The following is a 20,801-nucleotide window of genomic DNA, read 5'->3' as shown; positions in this document are numbered from 1 at the left end:
ATCTAAGTGAAACCCTCTGCTAATCAGCTGCCTGCCCTTGGGATGCCCTTGAGCGGTCTAGCGTGCACCTGTGTGGAGCAGGCACCTCCCGGGTGTCCTCCTCAGAATTCAGCTTCATCTTCGGTAGCAGGCCGTCAGTGTGGAAGCTGCTCACTCTGACTGATTGCCTTTGGTTTTATTAATTAATCCAGGGGAAGCCTTCTCCTGGGAGTGTCTGTCTCTCTCCTGGCTCTCCTGTCCTGGTGGCCATGATGCTACCACATCCTCTTTGATGCTGATGGTTACCAGCTTTCCTGTCAGCTCCTGGTCCCCTTTCTGCCCCTGTCCTCGCTTTTGTCAGGGCCTAGCTCTGCGGCAGCTCAGGGTTAGCTCGTCTAGTCCTTCTACGGGCATCTGTCCCTGTGGGAAGTGCCAGTCTTGGTCAGGTGGTCTGGAGTGGGTAAGAAAGAAGGCTGCACAAGCCAACAGACAAGGCAATAAGTAGCGCTCTCCAGTGGCTTCTGCTTCTGTCAGTCCTTGCATCCAGGTTCCTGCCTTGACTTGATGATGAACTCTGAGGAAAATAAACCAATTCCTCCCCAAGTCCTTTTGTTGGAGAAGGGTCTACTACAGGGTTTCTCTGTGTACTTCTGGCTGTCTTCAAACTTACTCTGCAGATCTGGCTGGTCTTGAATCCAGAGATCTGCCAGTCTCTGTCTCCTGCACTGAGATCACCACCTCTCCCCTCCCCATCTTATTTATTTATTTATTTATTTATTTATTTATGGTTTCCAAGTTGTTTTTGGTCATGGTGCTTTATCACAGTACAGCAGCCCAGCTAAAGCAGTCTTTTGGTGATTTTGTGTCCTTCCCCACCACCACCCCCATCCCTGTCCAGTCATGTGCCTCCTACCCAAGTTCTCTACCACTAAGCTGAGTTCCTGAGCCGGAGATTCAGGGTTTTAGATGTGTTAACCCAGAGCGGCTCCCTCTCTTCCCAGTCAGAGCCTGTCTATGGCACAGCAGCTTCTGGAGGGTTCCAAATCAGCTTCTCTGGAGTTCCAGCACCTTCCTGGGTGTCCTGCCTATACACTGTATTTCTGCTCTTTGGCTGCTGGTGAGAGAGCTACCGTATAGCACCAAGGGATTTTTGTGTCACACCTTTCAGTTGGTGTATCAATGACCTAGCCTCCTGACTCCTCAAGCGATGCCACTTCCGTTTTCAGTCCTACCGAAAGGCAGGCCTCCTTCAAACCCACTGCAGAGGCTATCTCTACCGCCACTCCCCACCCACCAGGGCCTCTGGGAGACACTTCTGTGACTACTATAAGGAACGAGGGACTAGAGCTCTTGGCCCTCTAGGAAAGCTGGGAGTTATGCCAGCTGCAGGAAAAACTTAGTGGAGGGATCGGGGATAGGACCTCACAGTATCGTTGTAGAGATACAACAATTCTAAAGTTGCATACCAATCAAATTGCCAGTAAGCACCAGGTTTGAAGGTTCTGGAATGCTAAATTCAAGGGCCGCGTTGAGGCTGCCCAAGCACACCACAGGGTAAGCAGGGACTGCTTGCTGGGCACAGGGTCCACTTGCCCTCACTTTGACAGCATATCACCTTCTGATTTCTCCAGAGCGATCGGCAGGTGTCACTTTTCTCAGTCGCTGAAGCTGGGGCTAGAGGAAATCTTTTCCTTTCATACCTTTTGTTTGAATATAGCTTTTTAGATTTTAAGTGCGAGTCGGTCTTACGGGACCTGGCGGTCAAAACACAGATCAATACTCACGATCTCTCTTTGTCCCAGGTCCAGAGAGACCGGACCAGCGAGGGCTGTGAAGAGGGACCGCTTCAGGGGCACTCCAAGGCAAGTCCCTTCCGATCCCGCCTTAGAGTCCGCCTCCGCCTCCTTACAGACCCGACCAATGGAATGCAGTGTTTGACAGTAGGCGGAGTCGTACTACCCCACCCCATGCAGAGCCTTAGCCAATGAAGATCGGGGCTCTGGCGAAGGAAGGCGCCCGCAGCCCCGCCCCCGAGCTCTGCCAATGGAAGGGCGCGAGGCGGTGCACCCGGTCAGAGCGCGGACCGCAGCGCGCGGGGCTCTGGGGGCATCCGCAGCTCGGCTCCGTCTGCCGGCTTCTTCCCCTGTCTTGTCCCCCTTCTGCGGCCGCGCTGCCGGGCCCTCGCGCGTTGGCGAGGTCGACAAGCAGCATGGCGGTGGAGGAAGAGGGACTGCGGGTCTTCCAGAGCGTGAGGATCAAGATTGGTGAGGACCGCGGTGGCGTGGGCAACTCCCCAGACCCCTGTTCTTGGTATCCGGCCGGGCTGGACCGGCTCCTCGTGTTTCTCCGCCTAGACTGCCCGGTTCTCCGTGGCATTGCGGGGGAGGAGGGACCTGTATCAGGGGGCGTCTGTTTGTGGGAGTGAGCGCGCGTGGTTGCCTGCGTGTGTCCGTGTGCGCAGCACCGCTCCAGATCCCAGGCGCCTGACTTTACATGCACGAGCACGCGCGGATCCGTCTGGGTGCTCCCACTTCAGGGATCGGGTCTACTGATGTCAGTCTCCTGGTGTCCTCTCCACAGTTGTGCGCAGGAACTTATTTCCCAAGGAGGGGGCGCCCCTTCACCTTTTCGGCTGCTGCAGGCTTCGAGGCCGTGCACGCGCGCGACCGTGTGTGTGTGTGTGTGTGTGTGTGTGTGTGTGTGGTGTCTGCGCGCTGCAGGCCTGGTGATGGAGCCACCAGCACCTCCCCCTCCTTTCATTGAGAACTGGCCGTGGGAGCTGTGGCCGGCAGGCCTGGCATTCAGGCTGCTCTGGGCTGGTCGGGACTTCGGCAGCAACGCTAGGAACGGGGAGTGAAGTGGAACTGGAGAGACCTGGAGAGGACTTCCTGATTTTTTTTTTTTTAACCTGGAGATTTCGTTTTTCCCAGTTGTTTTTTATCTTGTGAGTGACGTGTGAGTCTACTTCCTTACAGTGGTTTTCTGAAGTGACCGTTACACATCAAGTCATTAACACACTGGGCAGGGGCCAATTTTCTTGGAAGGAATTCTGGGTCCTAGTGCACCGTCCCTGTAGTCTTTTCCCTCTGAACTGCGCCCCACATTACTGGCCTGTTCCCATGTGAAAAGGCCCCTAGTGGGTGGCAACAGTCACAGCCTGGTGTCAGTTGTTGATGACATTCGATGCTGTCTGAAGAATGCCAGCTACTCGCAATCAGCGTGTTGCTTCCTGTCCGCTTTATTTTGCTTTTGAATCATCGCCCGAGACAGTTTGATCTTTGGTTCAGAAGCGCTGCGGAGAGCATGTGGTGTTTGGGCTGGAGCAGAGGGCACGGGAGGGATTTCTCTTGCTCTTATGCCTGGAATTGCTGTCAGTTTCCATCTGAGGAAAGGGGCTGCTTTCTGTCCTCTGTGGGCAAAGACTACTTGTGTGAGGGTGGCCAGCTTCAGTTTCCTTCAGCCAGATCCTCTGACCAAGTGAGTCCACCAGGCTCCAGGGGTGCTGTGCCCTTTTGCTCAAGGATCTGGGGAGGTTGCTGTGGAATACTGCTGGGGCAGAATCAGGTCAGTTGGTGAGAAGGGTCCAAGACTTTCTTTCCCTTTCAGTACAGTGTGCTTGCTTCAATCCTAGCATCGGCTACTGTGCACACAGGGAAAGGTTTTAGTTCCATTCAAACAAAGAGGATTTCTTTTCCAGAATGACATAGTAAATAAGACAGGAGGGAAGGAAAGACTTCAGTCTGTCTGCCGGAATCGGGTCTTCACTAGGGGAGCAGCAGAGGGGACAAGTCAGAAGGTCCCTCCTCCGTTGCTAGACGTTGAATAAGGGTATGATTGGAGCCTTCATTGCCTCTGACTGCATAGGGGGATGGTGGCAGTGAGTGAGGTTGGGTAGAGGCGTCTCTGCCTTATCTTTCCTCATCATTTTTTTTCTCAAGAGTATTTACCTGCAGGGCTGCTCAAGAGGGGTGGCCCTGTGCTCTCCGGATGGCGTATGCAGGGAACATAGTAGCTCTGCAGATAGATCCTGCCCTCTCTGGATGGAGTATGCAGGGAACATAGCTCTGCAGATAGATCCTGCCTTCTGTGTCTGAGCACAGATGTGTGTTGGGTTCGCCTTTTGGAATGCAGAAAACATCGGTAGCAACTGGATTGGGTTTGATGTTTCTTGGCTGCCCTGCTTGTTTGATATCACTGGGGTCCCCAGGGAAATCTTATCAGAAGAACAGGACTCCTAGCCAGGTGGGTTAGGTAGCTGGGCTTCCGGTGTGCTTTATAAAAAGCCTAGCAACAGAGGAGGGACCTCTTGGGTTTTCCTTTGCATTTCTGGTTTGTGGTCATATCACTCAATGATTTACATCTGCCCGAAGTGTCACTAGTCGTGACACTAGTTGACTTGAGGGCAGAAGTATTCACCCTTTCTGACCCTGATTTTCCTTCTCAGTTTTTGTCTCTGTCTGTCTGTCTGTCTGTCTCTCTCTCTCTCACACACACACACACACACACACATCACCAGAGTCACTCCTTTGAGCCTTGTCTCCAGGCATGATGGCTTCCAGCAAGCCTTCTGGTGACTTCCAGGCTGACCTAGATGAACCTCTTTCTTGTCACATCCATTTCCCCATCTGAATAAAGCAAGAGTCCAAAGGGGTGGCTGCATCCGGAGGGAATACACAAGACTGTCATCTGTCCTAGTCATCACTCTTCCCCCACCCAGAGAAGTTCCCAAGAAGGAAAGAGAGACAATTGCCCCTAAAAGCTTACATACAGATAAACACCATTACCACGGCTGTGGCTACGAACGCAGGGAAGGGGCCGATGTTATGAGGTCTGCCCTCTACTTGTTGGTTTTAGAACGGAAGATAGTACTTGGTTTCACCAGAAATGAATCTCTCTGTTCTCCTTCCTCTTTCTCATTCCGTCTACATTTTGCTCATTACAGCAGACAAAGCCACATAAAAGCATCTTAGTAAGAATACTACTAGAGCAGCTCCAGTCTTGTCTTGAGGGATCTGTTGCTTCTCCCTTTGAAAGTTGCCTGGTTATTTAGATGTGCTCTTCCATGCACTTAGAATCGTTAAGCATCTTTGGTAACAATTACTGCTTTGTTACAACCATCTTCGGCCATCACATGGGACTGACCCACGCTTCCTTGAGGCTGCTGTATTGAGGAAGTGTGTAGCCCAACTCTCTAGAGCCAGTGCTGGCCTGTGATTGGGCGAATAGCTGTGGCCAGAGCTCATCTGCCCAGCAATGCTATTTTGGGCCTGATGTTCCCTAGGGTTGCAATATAGCTTTACTTCCCAGTCGTGTTTTCCTTTCTCACAGTATTTATTATTTGTTTTTTAAAAAGTGCTCCCTTGATAAAAATGTTTAGCGCAAGAGCTAATTATCATCTGCCAAGTAATAAATAAAAATTTAAAATTCCGGCTTTGTATTCCCAGGCCAGAAATGCTCTCTTGTGCTGTCACAAACGGCCTTGCTCAGTTTCTTTCCGTCAAGGTCTCTACTGAGCTCCCTAAGCCCCCAGGAAGCCAGGCTCTGCATTCTGCTCTCCCCTGGACCCTTGGGTGACTCCGATCTTTCTGCCTGAATAGCCTAGCAGCCATTCTGCATCCTCACCGAGGCTCCATGTTCTGGCTCTAAAGTGTGGCTGTGGAGAAGTACAGGGGCAAGCAGGGCATAAAAATGGTAGCTCCTCTCACTGAGCAGGGTTGGGTTGCTGTGGACCAGGGCTAGTTTCCTGCCTACAGTGCTCTCTGCCGGTGCTCTTTCTTGGTGTTCTCCCTAGGTGTTCTTCCCTGGTGCTCTCGCTCAGTACTCTCCCTCAGTGCTGTCTGTCAGTGCTCTCCCTCAGTACCCTCCCTCAGTTCTGTCTATCAGTGCTCTCCCTCAGTGCTGTCTGTCAGTGTTCTCCCTCAGTGCTCTCCCTTAGTACCCTCTCTTAGTGCTGTCTGTCAGTGCTGTCTGTCAGTTCTCCCCCTCAGTGCTCTCCCTCAGTGCTGTGGTGCTGTCTGTCAGTGCTATCAGTCAGTGCTCTCCCTCAGTGCTTTCCCTGAGAGCTTCCCTTGCCTTTCTACTGACAACAGAATCTCACCAGAAGCAGGAGGAGCCAGTGAAATGAGGCTGTACAGAAGTGAAAGATGGCAACAACAGGGGCATGCCCTGCTGGTCAGCCGTGAGGAGGCAGCAGGTGCCAAAGCCCCAGATTAAGGGCTGGAAGCTCAGGGCTCCAGTTAGCCCACTGAGCAGAGTCACCATCTCCACTGGCCACAGTATATTGACACCAGGGCTGCTGTGGGTCACAGCAGGCCATGGACCTGCAGGGGGCGGGTGTGCTTCATGGGGCTAATACAGTCGTCATGGCTGGCCCATGCTGGGTTCCAAGAGAAGAGGTGTTTTGTGAGTTGTGACCACGGCCTTTGTGTATAGTAGTTTCTGGGTCTGCTTCAAGAAGATGCCACGTGGGCCAAATGTGGTCATTGGCACGAGAGACTTTAGATTCTCTTGGGCTCTCTCATGCTAAATTTAACTTGGGTATTCCATTAACTGAGCTCAGCTCAGCTGCCTGTGGTATTTTTGACTGCCCGGGACTAATGTGCAGATCTAGGCTGTACTTGTGGAAGACATGAAGCTCAGGCTGGACCCTTCATCCCACTGGGGGGCAGAGAATGCAGATCCCAAGTGAGGGCTTTGTGTACGTTTCTCTCATTAAAGTTTTTTTAAATACTATTTTGTGTGTGTTTTTTTGTGTGTTTGTGAGTGTGTGTGTGTGTGTGTGTGTGTGTGTGTACACATGCATGCCATACCTGCAGAGGGCAGAAGAGGGTATTGGATTCCTTAGAGATATTATTGCCTGCAGTTGTGAACTGCTCAGCAATACTGGAAACTGAATTCAGGTCCTCTGGGATAACTGCAAGTGCACTAAGCCTCCCAGCCTATCTCGTTATTTCTAAAGTCTCACAACCTTGTAACATGGGTGTCCATGAAGGGAGAATGAATATGAATAAATATATATATATAAATATATATATATACACACACACACACACACACATATGTACAAGCATATCCAGCCCGTGTCACCCCTGAGCATTTCCTGTCAGCTCACAAGGCTAATTACTTAAACTACAATCTTAGATTTGATTGGTGGCTACTGGAGGGCTGAGGAGGAGCCTTGGAGGGAGGAGCAGCTGCTGTTGAGGGTGGGGGATGCAAGGGGCACGGGTCCTTGCTGTAGCTACCAGGGCTGAGCTGATTTCAGTGGAGGCTGACCAGCCCTGAGACTCACTGACCAATGGCTTCAGGACTTGATCTTTGAGGTGCTGTAAGATTGAATAAGAGAGACCATCTGAGGTGACACGCAGTAGCCCCAAAGTGAGAATCCGTGGCGACCGTTACCCGAAAGGCAGAAAATATTTTGATTTGATTCCCCGAAGCTGATTATGTATTTGAATGCATAAGCTATGCATGTGTACACACACTGAGGAATTTGCTGCAGTTGGCTGAGGGCAAGCCATGTTGAAGTGTGATTATGAAAATATTTAGTATGATGCATATATTCCACTTCCTGGTGGCTACCAGTGAAATGGAAGCTGACTTTGTTTGTGGAACGCAAAAAAAATAAAAAATAAAATAAAATAAAATAAAAAAGGACATTTGCAAATGGCCTTGGAAGGCCCAGGTGGCTGAATGACCTTGGAGACGGGCTGGCTGAATTTTAGGACCAGGGCTGCAGACAGCCAATGAAGAGAGGAAGTGATGGTTCCATTCTTGGAACCAGAAACTCAAGATAGGGTAGTGGCTGGTTCTTGATAACACTGCAGTTTTAGATGAAGTGACATTTATCTGAGTGGAGTGTGACGCTTCTGTGAACCCAGCTTACTGACAGCAGATACACTAGGGACTAGAGCATTGAGGACAGAGGCGGTGTTTCCTGTATAAGCTGAAGCTGTTGGTTCTGTTAATCTGTATCGAGTTAGAGTTCTGCCTAAGCAGTGCATAAAGAAGAGAGGACTAGACTTGATTAGCAGATAGGGTAGCAGTATGAAGAGAGATGACTTTGCCCTTGCCCTTGAAGAGAGGACACCATGCATCCATGGGTCCCAGCATCTCTCCCTGCCTCTGATATTGTGAGGTATTGGCTGGTAGTGCATATAACACTGGACACAGATGACTTGCCTGGAGGTTCCAACATGGCGAGTAGATGGAGCCTCCCAGCTCTGACAAGATGGTGATTGCGTAATATGAGCTCTCCGCCCATCCTCGTAGCCAGCACTTAAATGAACAGATATAAAAAGTAGCTAGTTGAAAGGTTGGCATATCATAGGGCATCCACTGAGTGACAAGGGACGTTGTCTCTGGGCCAATTGAGCACCGTATCTTGTTGCCTGGGGTCCTGCTTTGGTGTCTCCTCATCGTGACAAGGCCACGAGGGGGTGACCCCACAGTAGTAAAGCTCTTCTTACCGTTGAAGACTGTTACTCAGTATTCCAGTCGGGCTCTTGTTAAGAAAACAATTCACTTTCATATCTCAAAGCAGTTCAGAGCAAGGCTCTCCTGTCCCCGAGTCAACTCTTGGGGTTTGCTCCAATGCCAGGCCCGCCATGGCAGTGCCCCAGTAGCAGCCACTGCCCTTAGAGCTTTGAGGAGCTGAGAGCACACGGATACACACGGAGGATGGTTGTGGTCCTGACAGGTGTTTCTCCCGTCTTATCCAAGGCCCAGAGAAGCCAGAGCGCCTTCCACTCAGTTGTTCAATGCTAAGTATCTGCTTTACAGGGTCTGGGAGTCTTCATGATTGGCAAGGAGTGAACCCTGTGAACTTGCCCTGCAAACAAGAGTGGATAGCCTCCCAGGGGCATGCCCTTCCTTCCCAGTACCTTTTGTCAGCAGCCTTCATGGGGCTAGTCCATGGAGAATAGTCTCCACTGTGACCAATACTGGTGTCAGCAGGTGGCATGGAGCAGAGAGAGAGAGAGAGAGAGAGAGAGAGAGAGAGAGAGAGAGAGAGAGAGAGCCGAGGAGTCGATGTCTGGGGTGACCATTTGCAAATCCTGCCCTGGCCAAGCAATGTCTTGTCCAGTGGAAAGCTTCAGACCAACATCACAGAACATGACCACTAAGAGATGTCTCTCTTCTCAGCCTTGGCTTCCAGGGTGCTTGATCTTACCCTCTTACCCACTCTCTCCGCCTGCCCCGTGCCAGGAAAACCCATCTGGAGAAGAAAGCATGGCTTTGGCAAGCGGAGAGCGGGTGGAGCGCACAGTTCAGTTCAGGGAGAGGAGGTACCTCAGTCCCAAAGACCCGAGTCTCTCTGGGCATCTGCTCTGTTTTGGCTCTGGCTAACTTGGGATTTTCCAAGGCTGGGGTCAGACTGGGGCACAGGGCTTTTAGCGTTAGTCCAGGAACATGCGGTGCTTCCGGAAAATTCATCCGGGTAGGCCCCGAAGGCCCTGGTCAGCCTGGACTTTTGTCTCGAGGATGGGATGAACGCCGCGGAGGGGCTGGTTTTCCCACGGCCTTTGGGGTGAGGGCCGGGCTGGGGAATTCCAGACCCTCAGAGCTGCACATGGCATACTTAGCCTCCTTGGGGAATCTTGCTGAGCTGGCCTGAAGCCCTCCATGCAGGCAGACTGCTGCAGGATGCAATCCTGGGAAAGCACAGCCACCACATAGCCTGGAGAGGACGCCACCTCTTGTCCCCATGGCTTATCTCCAGTTCAGAGTCTGTAACAGATTTTCATCTGTGCAGCAGCCTTAGCCGGCTCCCTGAAGAGAGAACGCGGTTGTGTTTCACATCCCTTGAGCCGGGACCTAGACTGGGGTACGGGAAGAAGGAAGCAGGCTGCCAGCCTCCAGCCAGAAGGGACAGTGAAGATATCCATTCCCGAGTGTCAAGGCTGTCTCTTGACCATCAGATCAGTGAGGTTGTTGACCTGGGAACACACAATGGGGCACTTCCTCCACCCTGTAAAGTGGAGTCCTAGTGGCTGGAACCGTGCCCCTGGGCTTGTGTCTCCTGACACTTGACACCAATGAGGTGGGAGGTGGGGACGGAGAACTGATCTGTATTCACGAGACCAGCGTCCAGGTTAGCCCAAGGGCCATTTTGGGGTGTCATCTAATGATATAGTTAGGACCCATTTACATATGCATGTGTGTGTGTGTGTGTGTGTGTGGCCACCTGTAGGGCAGACCCGCATGCCCCAGTATGCACGGTGTATTAATTGTATTGAGGGTTGGGACACTCAGTCTGCTTTATGTTGGTTTATACTTTTCCCCCAGGATTCCTAACAACAAGAGTGAGTCCATCCTGGCACTGTGACATTTGCAGAGTTTAAAGTAGTCCTGATTTTCACACAGTCCTTTATTTTTCCTGTCACCTGCGATGGGCGGGGCTTTTCCACCTGCGGGTGGGGCTGAGAGCCCTTCCTAGATAGAGCTTGCCTCCCATACTATGGCTCTCATGTTTGGATGCACCTGCCAGTTCTTCCACTGCCCACACTGTAAGATCTTTTCCCACAATTGTTTTGGGATTTTACATATTTTATATTTGTGTGGCACACTCACGTTTCTAGGCCCACAGCTTAGTGGGTTTTTTTGTTTTGGATTCCTCCTGTTGGCTTCTGTTCTCTTATATGGTCTTTGGCGGGCAGGAGCCAAGACCCAGTCTTCTAAGCAGCGTGCTCAGGAAGCCCTAGTGAGACTCGAGTAACTGTAGGGCAAACCTGAATCCTTAGCTCGGTGAAGGATGCCACGAGCAGAACTTCAGGAGGTAAGCCATGTCCAGGGATCCCAGGCAGATACGAGCCATAGCCTCTTGGTGAGGAGCAGGAAATGGTTGCCTGCAGAGCGCTGGGTTTTGACAGTCATTTTGGGTGGCGCGTGGACAGTTTCTACCCATAGGTTGTTTCAGGTGGACTCTTAACAGAAGATGAATGAAGGCCCAGCCTGGACACCCGGCCTCTTTGAGCTGTGCTGGACGCACAGGCCCCTGGCTATTTCTGGGCTGTAATTCTGCTGCAGCAGTTCCCTTGAGGAGTCCCGCAGGCAACATCTGAGACATTAGTGTGGCCGCCGCGCTCCCCAGCTGGTCCCATCCGTCTGGAATCTGTGACATTCCTTTTGCTCTTCATCACTTCCTGCTCCGGGCAGCCCTGCGTTCAGTGTTTGGAGAGAGCTGCTCAGTATTGGAACCCAAGAATGTGTTTATGCGTGTCCTGACTGGAAATGAAGGGTCACATGGAAAGAAGGAAAAAAATTTCACTGTTTTTGCCTAGTGTCTTGATTCAAATTTTTGTTCATGAAGTATCTCTCATGACTTCTGTAGGGAGAGTTTTTCCTCCTTTCTGGGCCCCATAATTTTCTCCAGAGGACTAGAGGAGCATGTCAGGAGGGTTCGGCAGGCAGAGGATGCCCACAGGGTCTCATGCCCCGAGTCAAACACCCCTTGCTTATTTCTTGTGGCTGTCACTCTCAGTAGTGTAGCTCACCCTGCCCTCCCAGTCCCAGCTCCCACTCCATGGAGGCCACCCACCTCAGGGCTGGACTACAGCATCTCTGTAGCTACCCTGCCCCTAGTGGTGTTGTGGATGTAAGAACAGTTTGCTGTGGTTCTGTTGCTGATAGGCCGAGAGGGTCTGGAAACTGATGGGCTGAGCAGGGTCTAGAGGCAGATCAGCTGCTCTGGCTTGTGAATAGGATGAGCACGGTTACAGTTGTAGCTTTCTATGTTTGGATTCTGGTGCGTTTCAGACTGCCTGGCTACCTAGGGAATGCAGGGCAGGTGTTGCCTGGGAAGGTTCTGACATCATCAGGAGGCTACCCACAAGCATCACGGTTTGAGCTCTGATTCCCGCTAAGATGCCTCCTTAGTGTGCATGGCCCTTGCCATCAGGGCAAAGGAAGAGTGTAGGGCAGCCCTTCTTCCAGAGTGGACATCAAAGAGGGTTCAGAGGGAGACCAAGAGGGCACGGGGGGGCCGGGGGGGTGAAGTGGAAACTTCTAGTGTCTTTGGAAAGTTAGTTATGTCAAATGATGTTTTGCTGGGGCACATAGGTGAAAGGATGTCCTGCTACAGCAAACATGGGAAAGAGTGTTTTCCTGAAGCAGACACAGGTGAAAGATATTTGGATATTGCAAACATGTGAAAGGACACTTGATGAAGGAGTATAAATATGACCCATCGGCACAGGGAGAAGAGCACGGAGATTTGGTGTGCTCCACCCCAATATTCTTCGCTAAAGACACACATGCATTGGTTCGCCTTACATAGCATTGTTGAGCTCAACTGGTGGTAACGCTGCCATTAAGAGAAGCACTGCGTGCGAGGTTCCTGTTGCAGCTTGGTGCTTCTGAGGCCTCACCTTAGGCCGGTTGGCAAGCCTGGCAGTTTCTTCAGGATTGAACTACATCTGCCTGGTGTTTGCTTGCTGACAGGACTGGGCGGCAGCTGTAGATTCATGCTTGGTGTCTGCCTACCTAGAGCTGTTAAGTCGTATTTGGTGTTTGCTCAAGGACTGAACTGCTGCCCAAGAAGATTAAGCTCACCCCCCAGAGAACTATTGCTGAACAGGTCCACTTCCCCCATATCCTAATAACGTTTCTCTTCCACTACCTCTGCTGGGTGGTGGGCTAGAGGAGAGGCTAAACCCTTCCTTATTAAAAGTAGGTTGCAAAAATGTATGCCTACCATGGGGTTTCCCTAGGACCTTTGCCTCGCTGGTCATAAGCTGATGTCGCCATAGGGCCCTGTCATTCTTACCTGCTGGCTCTAAGGTGTCCTGTTAGCCCCAGCTTTGCTGCACATGGCTGAGAAAGCTATGGCTTCCATCAGGTCAGACTGAAAACCCAGAGGAGAGGGATGTTTTGGTGTCTTGTGTATGCTTGTCCTTTAGCACCTGTCGCCTTATTCCCACCCCAGGAGCAGTTCGACCTAATGCACAACAAAATTGGTGCGGGCCTCTGTGTCTCTGCTGAGTACCACCCCAGCGAGTCTGGAAGGGAGCACATAATGAGGGGAAAGTCTTTCTCGGATGCAGGGGTTTTATCTGGGAATTTTACCCACCAATTTTCACTTGGCGATGGCTGGAACTCGATTGTTACATGGGCATCCATAGGGGCCGGGGTCCTGAGGTGAACAGCATGATGGGAGAAGACTGGTATGGGGACATTGTTGGATGTCTGGTGAGCACCAGGAATGTATCTGACTCCAGTCCTCCTCAGGAAGTGGAGTATCACATTACTGTCAGTCATATTTTGGGAGCAGGGAGCGAAGGTCTCTCTGCACATCGTGCTGGAGAAAAGACTCCAAATCTGTGTGCTATGTAACTGACGCTTTGCAGTCTTGGGGTGTGGACCCAAGTGAGAGAGGTGTGTGACGTGTTCCAGCTGGATGCCGACCTTTGCATGTGACTTGAGCTTTCTGTGCCTTGGCTTAATGTCACACAATGAGAATCCTAAGTGCTCCTTCCTAGTAGCATTGCGGACTGGATAGTTTGCGAAGTGCCACTTCCGTGTGGGCACAGAATAAGCTGAGCCCGATGTTGTCATTGCTCTCTTCTGGTTTCTTATCTCACCCAGGAGCCATGTGGGGGTTGGTGAGGGCCAGTGTCTGCTCAGGGTCACAGGACTATGGGTGAGCCGAGGCCTGGGCTGTGGGTAACCAGGGGAAAAGCTTCCTAAGAGTACAGAGTTTTCTTGGTGAGTGGGCTTGGGGTGGGAGGGTTAGGGATTTGTGAGTCCCCCTCCCCCAAAACCAGAACCTGTCCCGTCTGCCATGCAAATCCTCTGTGTCCTACATTAGCTGACCTTGTTCAGATGTCTTCCATGGTGTGCTCTGACCTTCCATGAAGTGCTAACCTCAATGTGGCCTTGTATCTATGTGCAGTGTCTGTTGCAGTGCAGAGGCAGGGGGTGGAGTTGTGCATCAAGGCTGCTTTCCCAGTAGCTGTGACTGGACTCCTGGACACTGGTGAGGAAACAGGTGGCCCGGGATACTGAAGCTGAGGGAAGCACTTGAGTGCGTGTAGCAGGTAGCACACAGCCACTTAGCATGCCTTTAGATTGATTTCCTGGACTAGCCTGTTGCCATCTCTATTATGTAGGCCGTCACACCAACAGATGCAGTGTGCTATGGTAAGACTGTCCCTGAAGGCCTGTGTATCAGAGGCATGATATCTAGGTTGATGCTCCAGGGGGACAGATCTTTAGCGAGTAGGGCACGGAGGATGCTGGCGCCCTGAGCATTGGCCTCTTCTTGGCCATTCTCGGCTAGGAGGCAAACAGCTCTGCTTCTTCACATGATCCATCCATGGTGTGCTAACACACACCCAGAGTGCAGCAGGAACCTCCAGAATGGAGCAAAGTCAACCTCTCTGTAAGGCGAGGGGCATGGGACACAGTTTATTTTGCAGAATTTGAGAGTGTTCTCAAATTGAGCCTAGCATAGAGCAGACCCTGCATGCCATATAGCCTTTGTGGAAGGCAAAGCCAGCTTTCAGCACCAGATCCTGGTGCTGCACTGAGGCGCTTGCCTGCTTTCTCGCTTTGGCAGTCTTGCACCCAGCAAGGCTTACTTCGATGGCTCAACCAGGATACCCAGTAACACTCCTCCACAGGGGCACAAAGGCAACAGATACCTCAGTGCCCACAGACAGGAACACAGTGCCTTGGCCACCTACATGAAGGCTTCAGGGGATCTGAGGAGATTTGGAGTTTGCCAGACCTTGGCTCTGTGCACCACGTAGCAGCCTGTCCCTGGAACTTGTCTTTCTTGCCCAGGCCTGTAGCTGCCCACAAAGACTGGGTGACCTGCTCATAACACTTCAACTCCAGAAATTCCAGGAACCTCCCTGACTTGTGTTCCTAACTCTCCGGGGCAAACTGGGTCATTTTGTCATTGATGATTTTGGAAGTAGGGCTGCTAAGAAACTGACACGGGGGTGGGGCATGGGAGGCAGTGCGTTCCATGTGGCTTAAAGGCCACAAGAATAAACTATTATATTTTTCAGGGTAAAATAAGGTCTGGGTTCATCACGGTCTTAGCAAGCAAATGGCCAGTTTTTAATGGGTGGTGTTCATGCGGGCTGTCAGAGCTGGGAAGTGCTGAGCCCTGGCCCCTTCCCTCTTACCCTCAAATGCGTAAAACCCATATGTCCCTTAGCTCTTTCCAAGATAGCTTTGGACTCCAGTCTAATAAAGGAAACTTCAGGAAATCCAGAATAGAAAGCACATGGCTAAAGGAAGTTCGTTTTAAGCACCACAGATAAGTTAGTGGTTTGCCTTTCTAATAGTGCTACACACCAGTCAGGTCGCTGAAGTCAAGGGGTGTCTCACCCACTCAGGGAGCTGGGTTCAGTGTCCACTTGGAGCCTGGAAATGCAGGTTAAGGGTTTATGGTGTTTAATGAGCTTGTGGGTATCTGACATCAACTATTTTTCTAAGCTGGGCCTGGGTCTCTCTCTCTCTTTATTTTTCCCCTCGGCTTCTCTTACTCTCAGGAGCAGCTTGGTCATCAGGGAGAGAAACACACAGCAGCGCGCAGTGCTCTGCGCTGCATTAGTATCTCCTTTTCTTTATGAGCAGCAGCTTACAGGGACACCGTTGCTGGCATGCTCGCTTCCCAGGGTGTCTGCCTGTGGCTGGAGCCTGTGCAGGAGCCCTCCGGCCCGAGTCTCCATGCGTGGGTGCCAGTGCTTCCTGAAAGTGGAGTGAACAGCCTTGTGGGAGAACGCAGTGGAGGGAGGAGCCTGAGGTCATGGAGGTGATGGCTTTAGGATGAGTGACCACCAAGAATCATTCATGGGGCTGGTGAGATGGCTTAGTGGATAAGTGCACTGGCTGCTCTTCAGGAAGTCCTGTTCCCAGCACCCACATGGTAGCTGACAACCATCTCTAAAGGGGTCTGATGCTCTCTTCTGATGTGCAGACAGAATACTCAGACAATAAAAGAGAACACAAAAAGCATCGCTTGTATTCTGACTCCTGTCTGCTAGATAGTAGGGCCCAGTATCCTTGTCAGGCTGCCCCACTGTTGTACTGGGTCAGCTGTTACCATAACCTGGCCACTTGGTGCTCTTAGGGCTTCATGGCATCCCTATGCCCCCTCCAGTCTTCTGTCTTACCCTGGGCACCCTTCATCTCTCATTTCTTTTTGGAGTACGAGGAGAGATCGACACTTTTCCTGTAACACCTACAAAAGAGACCTGCTATTCCGATTTGCATTGGAATGACCCCCAGTGGCTCAGTGACCCTCTAGAAACACATCTGTAGCTTGTCCCTGATGGCCGACTTGCTACAGTTAAGGTGTTTGGAGGAGCTATGCAGTTAGAAGTTATTTGGGATAAAAGGCAGTGCCTGCCGGGGTTGCATTGGCGTGGTACTCTGAGAGGCTGGATGCCCTGTGGGTGGGAGGTGGCATTTCCTCTGTGAAAGCATCAGCTAGTATAGCTCAGTTTGTGGTCCAGTGGTGGATGGCATCAGCAGGTGCTAGTCTTGGTGGTTCTTGCAGCCCTAACAATGATGGTGTCTGTATGCATGGTGGATACATACTCTTGGCTTGTGGCTTGATCCCCCTGTGCAGGTCCTAGTCTGGGCTAGAATTTCATCCATATGGATGAAAAACTCCTCCTCAGGTGGTCCCCCACTCTCCAGCAAGCATGAGACAGACGCGGATGTGTTGAATTCAAGTGGTAATGCTTCTGTATAGACCCTCCCATGGCTGAGCAACCATTGCAAGCACTATCTGTGTGGGCTGGGGACTGGGACACTTGGAGCCTGTGGCTCCTCAACCTTGCTGCTGTATCACCATGTAAGCAGACAGTATGTCACCGGGGAAGGGTGACGATGTCTGTGGAACCTTATTTATGGACACTGACATTTGGGTTGTATGTAATTTTCAGATGCTCTGAACTGTCTTTTTGATAAGGTTATTTTTGAACTCTAAAAGCCATGTCTGGAGAGATGGCTCAGTCAAAAAAGTGCCTGTCGGGGCTGGAGAAATGGCTCAGCAGTTAAGAGCACTGATTGCTCTTCCAAAGGTCCTGAGTTCAAATCCCAGCAACCACATGGTGGCTCACAACCATCCGTAATGAGATCTGATGCCCTCTTCTGGGATTTCTGAAGACAGCTACAGTGTACTTACATATAATAAATAAATCTTTAAAAAAATAATAAGTGCCTGCCATGCAAGGATAAGGGCTGGAGCTTAGCACCCGGGGGGAAATCTGGACACAAGAGAGCAGGAGACCTTGGGATACTCAGTCCTACATGGGATGTCTCCATAGAATCCCTCTGCTCACAGCTCAGGGAACCCCGTGGAAGAGACGGTGGAAAGAGCCATTGAGGATGGAGGACATCAAGGAAACAAGGCCTTCTGCACACACCAGGGCACGCACACGCGCGCGCGCACACACACACACACACACACACGAACACACAGAGGCCATGGTAGCACGCACAGGGCCTGCACAAGACCAAGCCCGATGGGGTCCTAGAGCTGAGAGGAGAGGTAGGCACAAGCCCCACCCACAATCCAGAAGCGACCACCAATTGATAACTACTCACAAAGGAAGAATTCGTTTTCCCCAATGGAGTCCTATTGAGTATACAGTGCATAAACCGCACTTAAAGGCAGACCCCATACCCAGACACCAAACAAACTTGATGGTAATTTTGGAGGAATTTTGTTGTTATTTTGTTTTTATTTTTGTTTGTCTCACAGTGCTTTGTCTGAACGTTGCCTTTTTCTTTTTACCTTAGAGATCTTTTGCTTATCTACTATGTATGGTTCCCTATTTAGTTTGCATGGGTGTGAGTGAGTGTGTGTGTGTGTGTGTGTGTGTGTGTCAATGTCCACGTATATACCGAGTGCTTTTTCTTTGACTTTTCTCCTGTCTTGTTTCCTGTTAATTTACCTTATTATGATTGTAGGTGCCCCTTTGTACTTCAGTGAGAGAGAGGGAGGGAGGGGGAAGGGCTATGGATTTGGATGGATGAGGAACTGGGGAGGATCTGGGAGGAGTTGGGAGGGGAAACCATGATCAGCGTATATTGTATGAAAAAAAATCTATTTTTAATTTAAAAAGATAACGTCCGGGCACAGTAGGCCACATCTGCCATCCTGGTGCTGGCTGAAGGAGGACCTCTGGGGCTCACTGATGGGTTCCAGGTTCAGTGAGAGACACCGTCTCATGACATGATGTGGCAGGGACTGAGGAAGATGCCTGGTGTTGACTTTAGTCCTCCACATGCATGCACATACATGATTAGGCGTACCCATTCTCTCTCTCTCTCTCTCTCTCTCTCTCTCTCTCACACACACACACACACACACACACACACACACACACACACGAATGTTTAACCTCCACACACATACACAAACAAATGAAAAAAGCCATTTTTATGTTGCCTTGGCAAAGACAGTACTTGACTTGGGGCTTCTGTCTATCTTGCCAACCCCAGCACTAGAATCTAGATGTAGGGCAGCCTGTGACCTGAGAGTGGGGGCCCTGGACTCCATGCTGCTCAGCCCCCGATTCTCCAGGATCTGGGCCACTGGTTTCTGCTTTCATGTTCAATTCAGGTCGTTTCTTTTTCTTGACTCACTAATATTTCCGGTTATAGAAGGAATGTTTTTCCTCGGTTCACATTTAGACCACAGCCACGGGAGGCCGCTCAGTGTCTTGTGATCATGAGAGTCTGGCTTAAGGGCTTGTACCCTGTCCTGACATAGGCCTCTGCTCTCTCTCAGAGTCTAAACTTTTTAAGGGAAGGTTCCATGCCCTGTTCTATAAGCTTTGGGACCCGGTTGCCCTTAGCTATGCCGTGAAAGCAAAACTTGGAAAATCAAAGGATTAGGGAAAAACCAGAACCTGCTTCTGGGGGCAAACAATTCTGTGAAGTGTGTCGGCTGGAGTTCTTGCTGCAGAAAAGTTGTGAGCCAGAAGCATGAAGATTCTTGGGCTAGTAGGAGGCGAAGCCGTTTATTTTAGTCTGGTTAAGAGGTGGGAAGCCCTGGTATAAACTCTTTGCTACTACGGTGTAAGCTCCTTGCCACGTCACCGGTATGTGGTATGTGAAGCCACCACCCACTTCTTTGCTTTCACCTTTTAGGGGTAAGTCACATGGCTCCTGAGACGAGTGTGCTTAGCAGAGCTCAGCTTGTGAGACACGGATGATTGTGAGATAGAGTTATTGCAAAGCAAGCTCAGGCCTTCCCAGAGAGGACTGTTCCTCTTTAGTACTGGAGTGAGCTGGTGGTTCCCGGGCAGGGCCAGTGCTAGACAACGTACTCCGCTTGGCCTCGCCTCTCCTCGCCTTATGCTGCGCGTGTTGCTTGCTGTCTTGAAGGCTTACAAAGCAGGTAGAGTCATGCAGGGATGTCCCTGTGAGGGTGCCATGATAGCAACCTCAGAGAGGACTCAAGTCCCCTTGCCTAACATCAGAACTACCGGAGACCCCCAAACAGCCCCGGAGACCCCCAAACAGCCCCAGAGCAGAATCAACTCACCATATCCCTGAGCTGGGCTGGGTCGACTTCCGTTGAGAACTTTTGGAAAGCTGATGAGGGATCAGGTGGGAGGGGGAAGTGGGGAGAAGCAAAGTGTGTCTCTCTTCTCTTTCCTCAGGTTCTACCCTGAGTCCTCCCTCAGTCCTACCCTGCTTATATCACCCTAGGCAACTGTTGCTCTAGGTCTTTGCTGGACTTCTAGGTATGTATATGGGGCCACAGTGGTGGGTGAGGTTTGCATGATCACTGTAGAAAGTTTAGGGGAAGGCAGAAAAGCAAAGTTAAAAAAGCATAGAGCTGTAGTTCCACACTGGGGTGCCTTGTGCCTAGTAAAAATAACACGTTCTTTTGGGGGACCGGGCATTGTTTGTGGGTGTGTTCACTGGGTGGTTTGAGCTCCACTTACAGAGGATGTCTTGTGCATTTTCAAGTTAAGCATATATGATGTTCCCAGCTTGTGTTGAGGGAAGACCCTCTTATCAACGCATGTGTGACCTAGCCACATGCTGACCTTGCATGTGGCCAGGAAGGTACTTGCAGAGATCTAAGGCCCTGTTACTGTTCAGACAAGGACCTGCCAGGGTTTGGCTTTGTTTTGTGGTGGGCAAGGGATGAGTAAGAAATTGTTGCATCCTTCAGTTCGTTTCTTACTTTGTCACCCTGGCTGCGGGCCCTAAGAGCCGTTTGGGTCATCAGCCTAGTTGCCTGTATCCCTACATCCTCCTAGCCATAGGAAGGTGAAATTGGAATTTGTAAGCCAGCCTGGTGTCTGCTGGTTTTATTGTGTTATTCTCTGCCTTGGATGGCAAGTGTGTGGAACACTGACTAAAATTGAGTTTTCAAACCTCTGTTGATGTCTCTGATCCTGGGCCAGGTAGGTAAAGGAAGGAAAGGCTCCTGCTACTATTGGAGTGTTCCTTCTGCTTATGACACCTCTCCCCCCAAATAAAGCCTCTTTGGCTACTCTAGCTCTAGGCTTTGAGAGAGCTCACGGTGTTAGGTATGGGCTGAGCATCAAACCACACTGCACCATCACCAAGCCAAAGTCTTGAGAACCTGGGAGCCTGTTTGTCAGAGTGAAGACATCCTTTGTCCTGGAACCTAGAGTTTTACTAATGTTGCTTCGTTGGGAAACTCTTGGGATTCCGACTTAACTTAAGGTTACCACAGTTGGAGTTGGATGTAGGGGAGGTCTTTGTGACCCAGAACGTCTGTACCTTGGTACCCCAATACCCTGAGTCCATTATTTTGTATTGGGTTGGGGGATATCTGCCTAGGCTCCTGGCTTTGCCACCCTGGGACATTG

General features: G+C 50.8%; 1 protein-coding gene across 2 annotated transcripts in view; it reads left to right on the top strand.

Moving 5' to 3' along the window:
• The first annotated feature begins 2,048 nt into the window (after positions 1-2,048).
• Positions 2,049-20,801, top strand: part of Rasa3 (RAS p21 protein activator 3) — a 110,370-nt gene continuing 91,617 nt past the window's right edge. Inside the window, exons 1-2 of one of the 2 annotated variants that reach the window (XM_006508734.2) lie at positions 2,094-2,243; positions 19,614-19,697. Coding sequence is in view for 1 of the 2 variants with exons in the window: in NM_009025.2 (NP_033051.2) it covers positions 2,189-2,243 (55 nt within the window). In the remaining variant the exon portion in view is untranslated. Of the gene's footprint in view, positions 2,244-19,613; positions 19,698-20,801 lie in introns of both variants that reach the window. The other variant, NM_009025.2, reaches the window with a different exon arrangement.

This window comes from Mus musculus, chromosome 8 (genome assembly GCF_000001635.26).
Source record: "Mus musculus strain C57BL/6J chromosome 8, GRCm38.p6 C57BL/6J".
Taxonomy (NCBI): Eukaryota; Metazoa; Chordata; class Mammalia; order Rodentia; family Muridae; genus Mus; species Mus musculus.
Note: the sequence above shows the minus strand (reverse complement) of the source record. Positions and strands in the feature narration are given on the sequence as shown.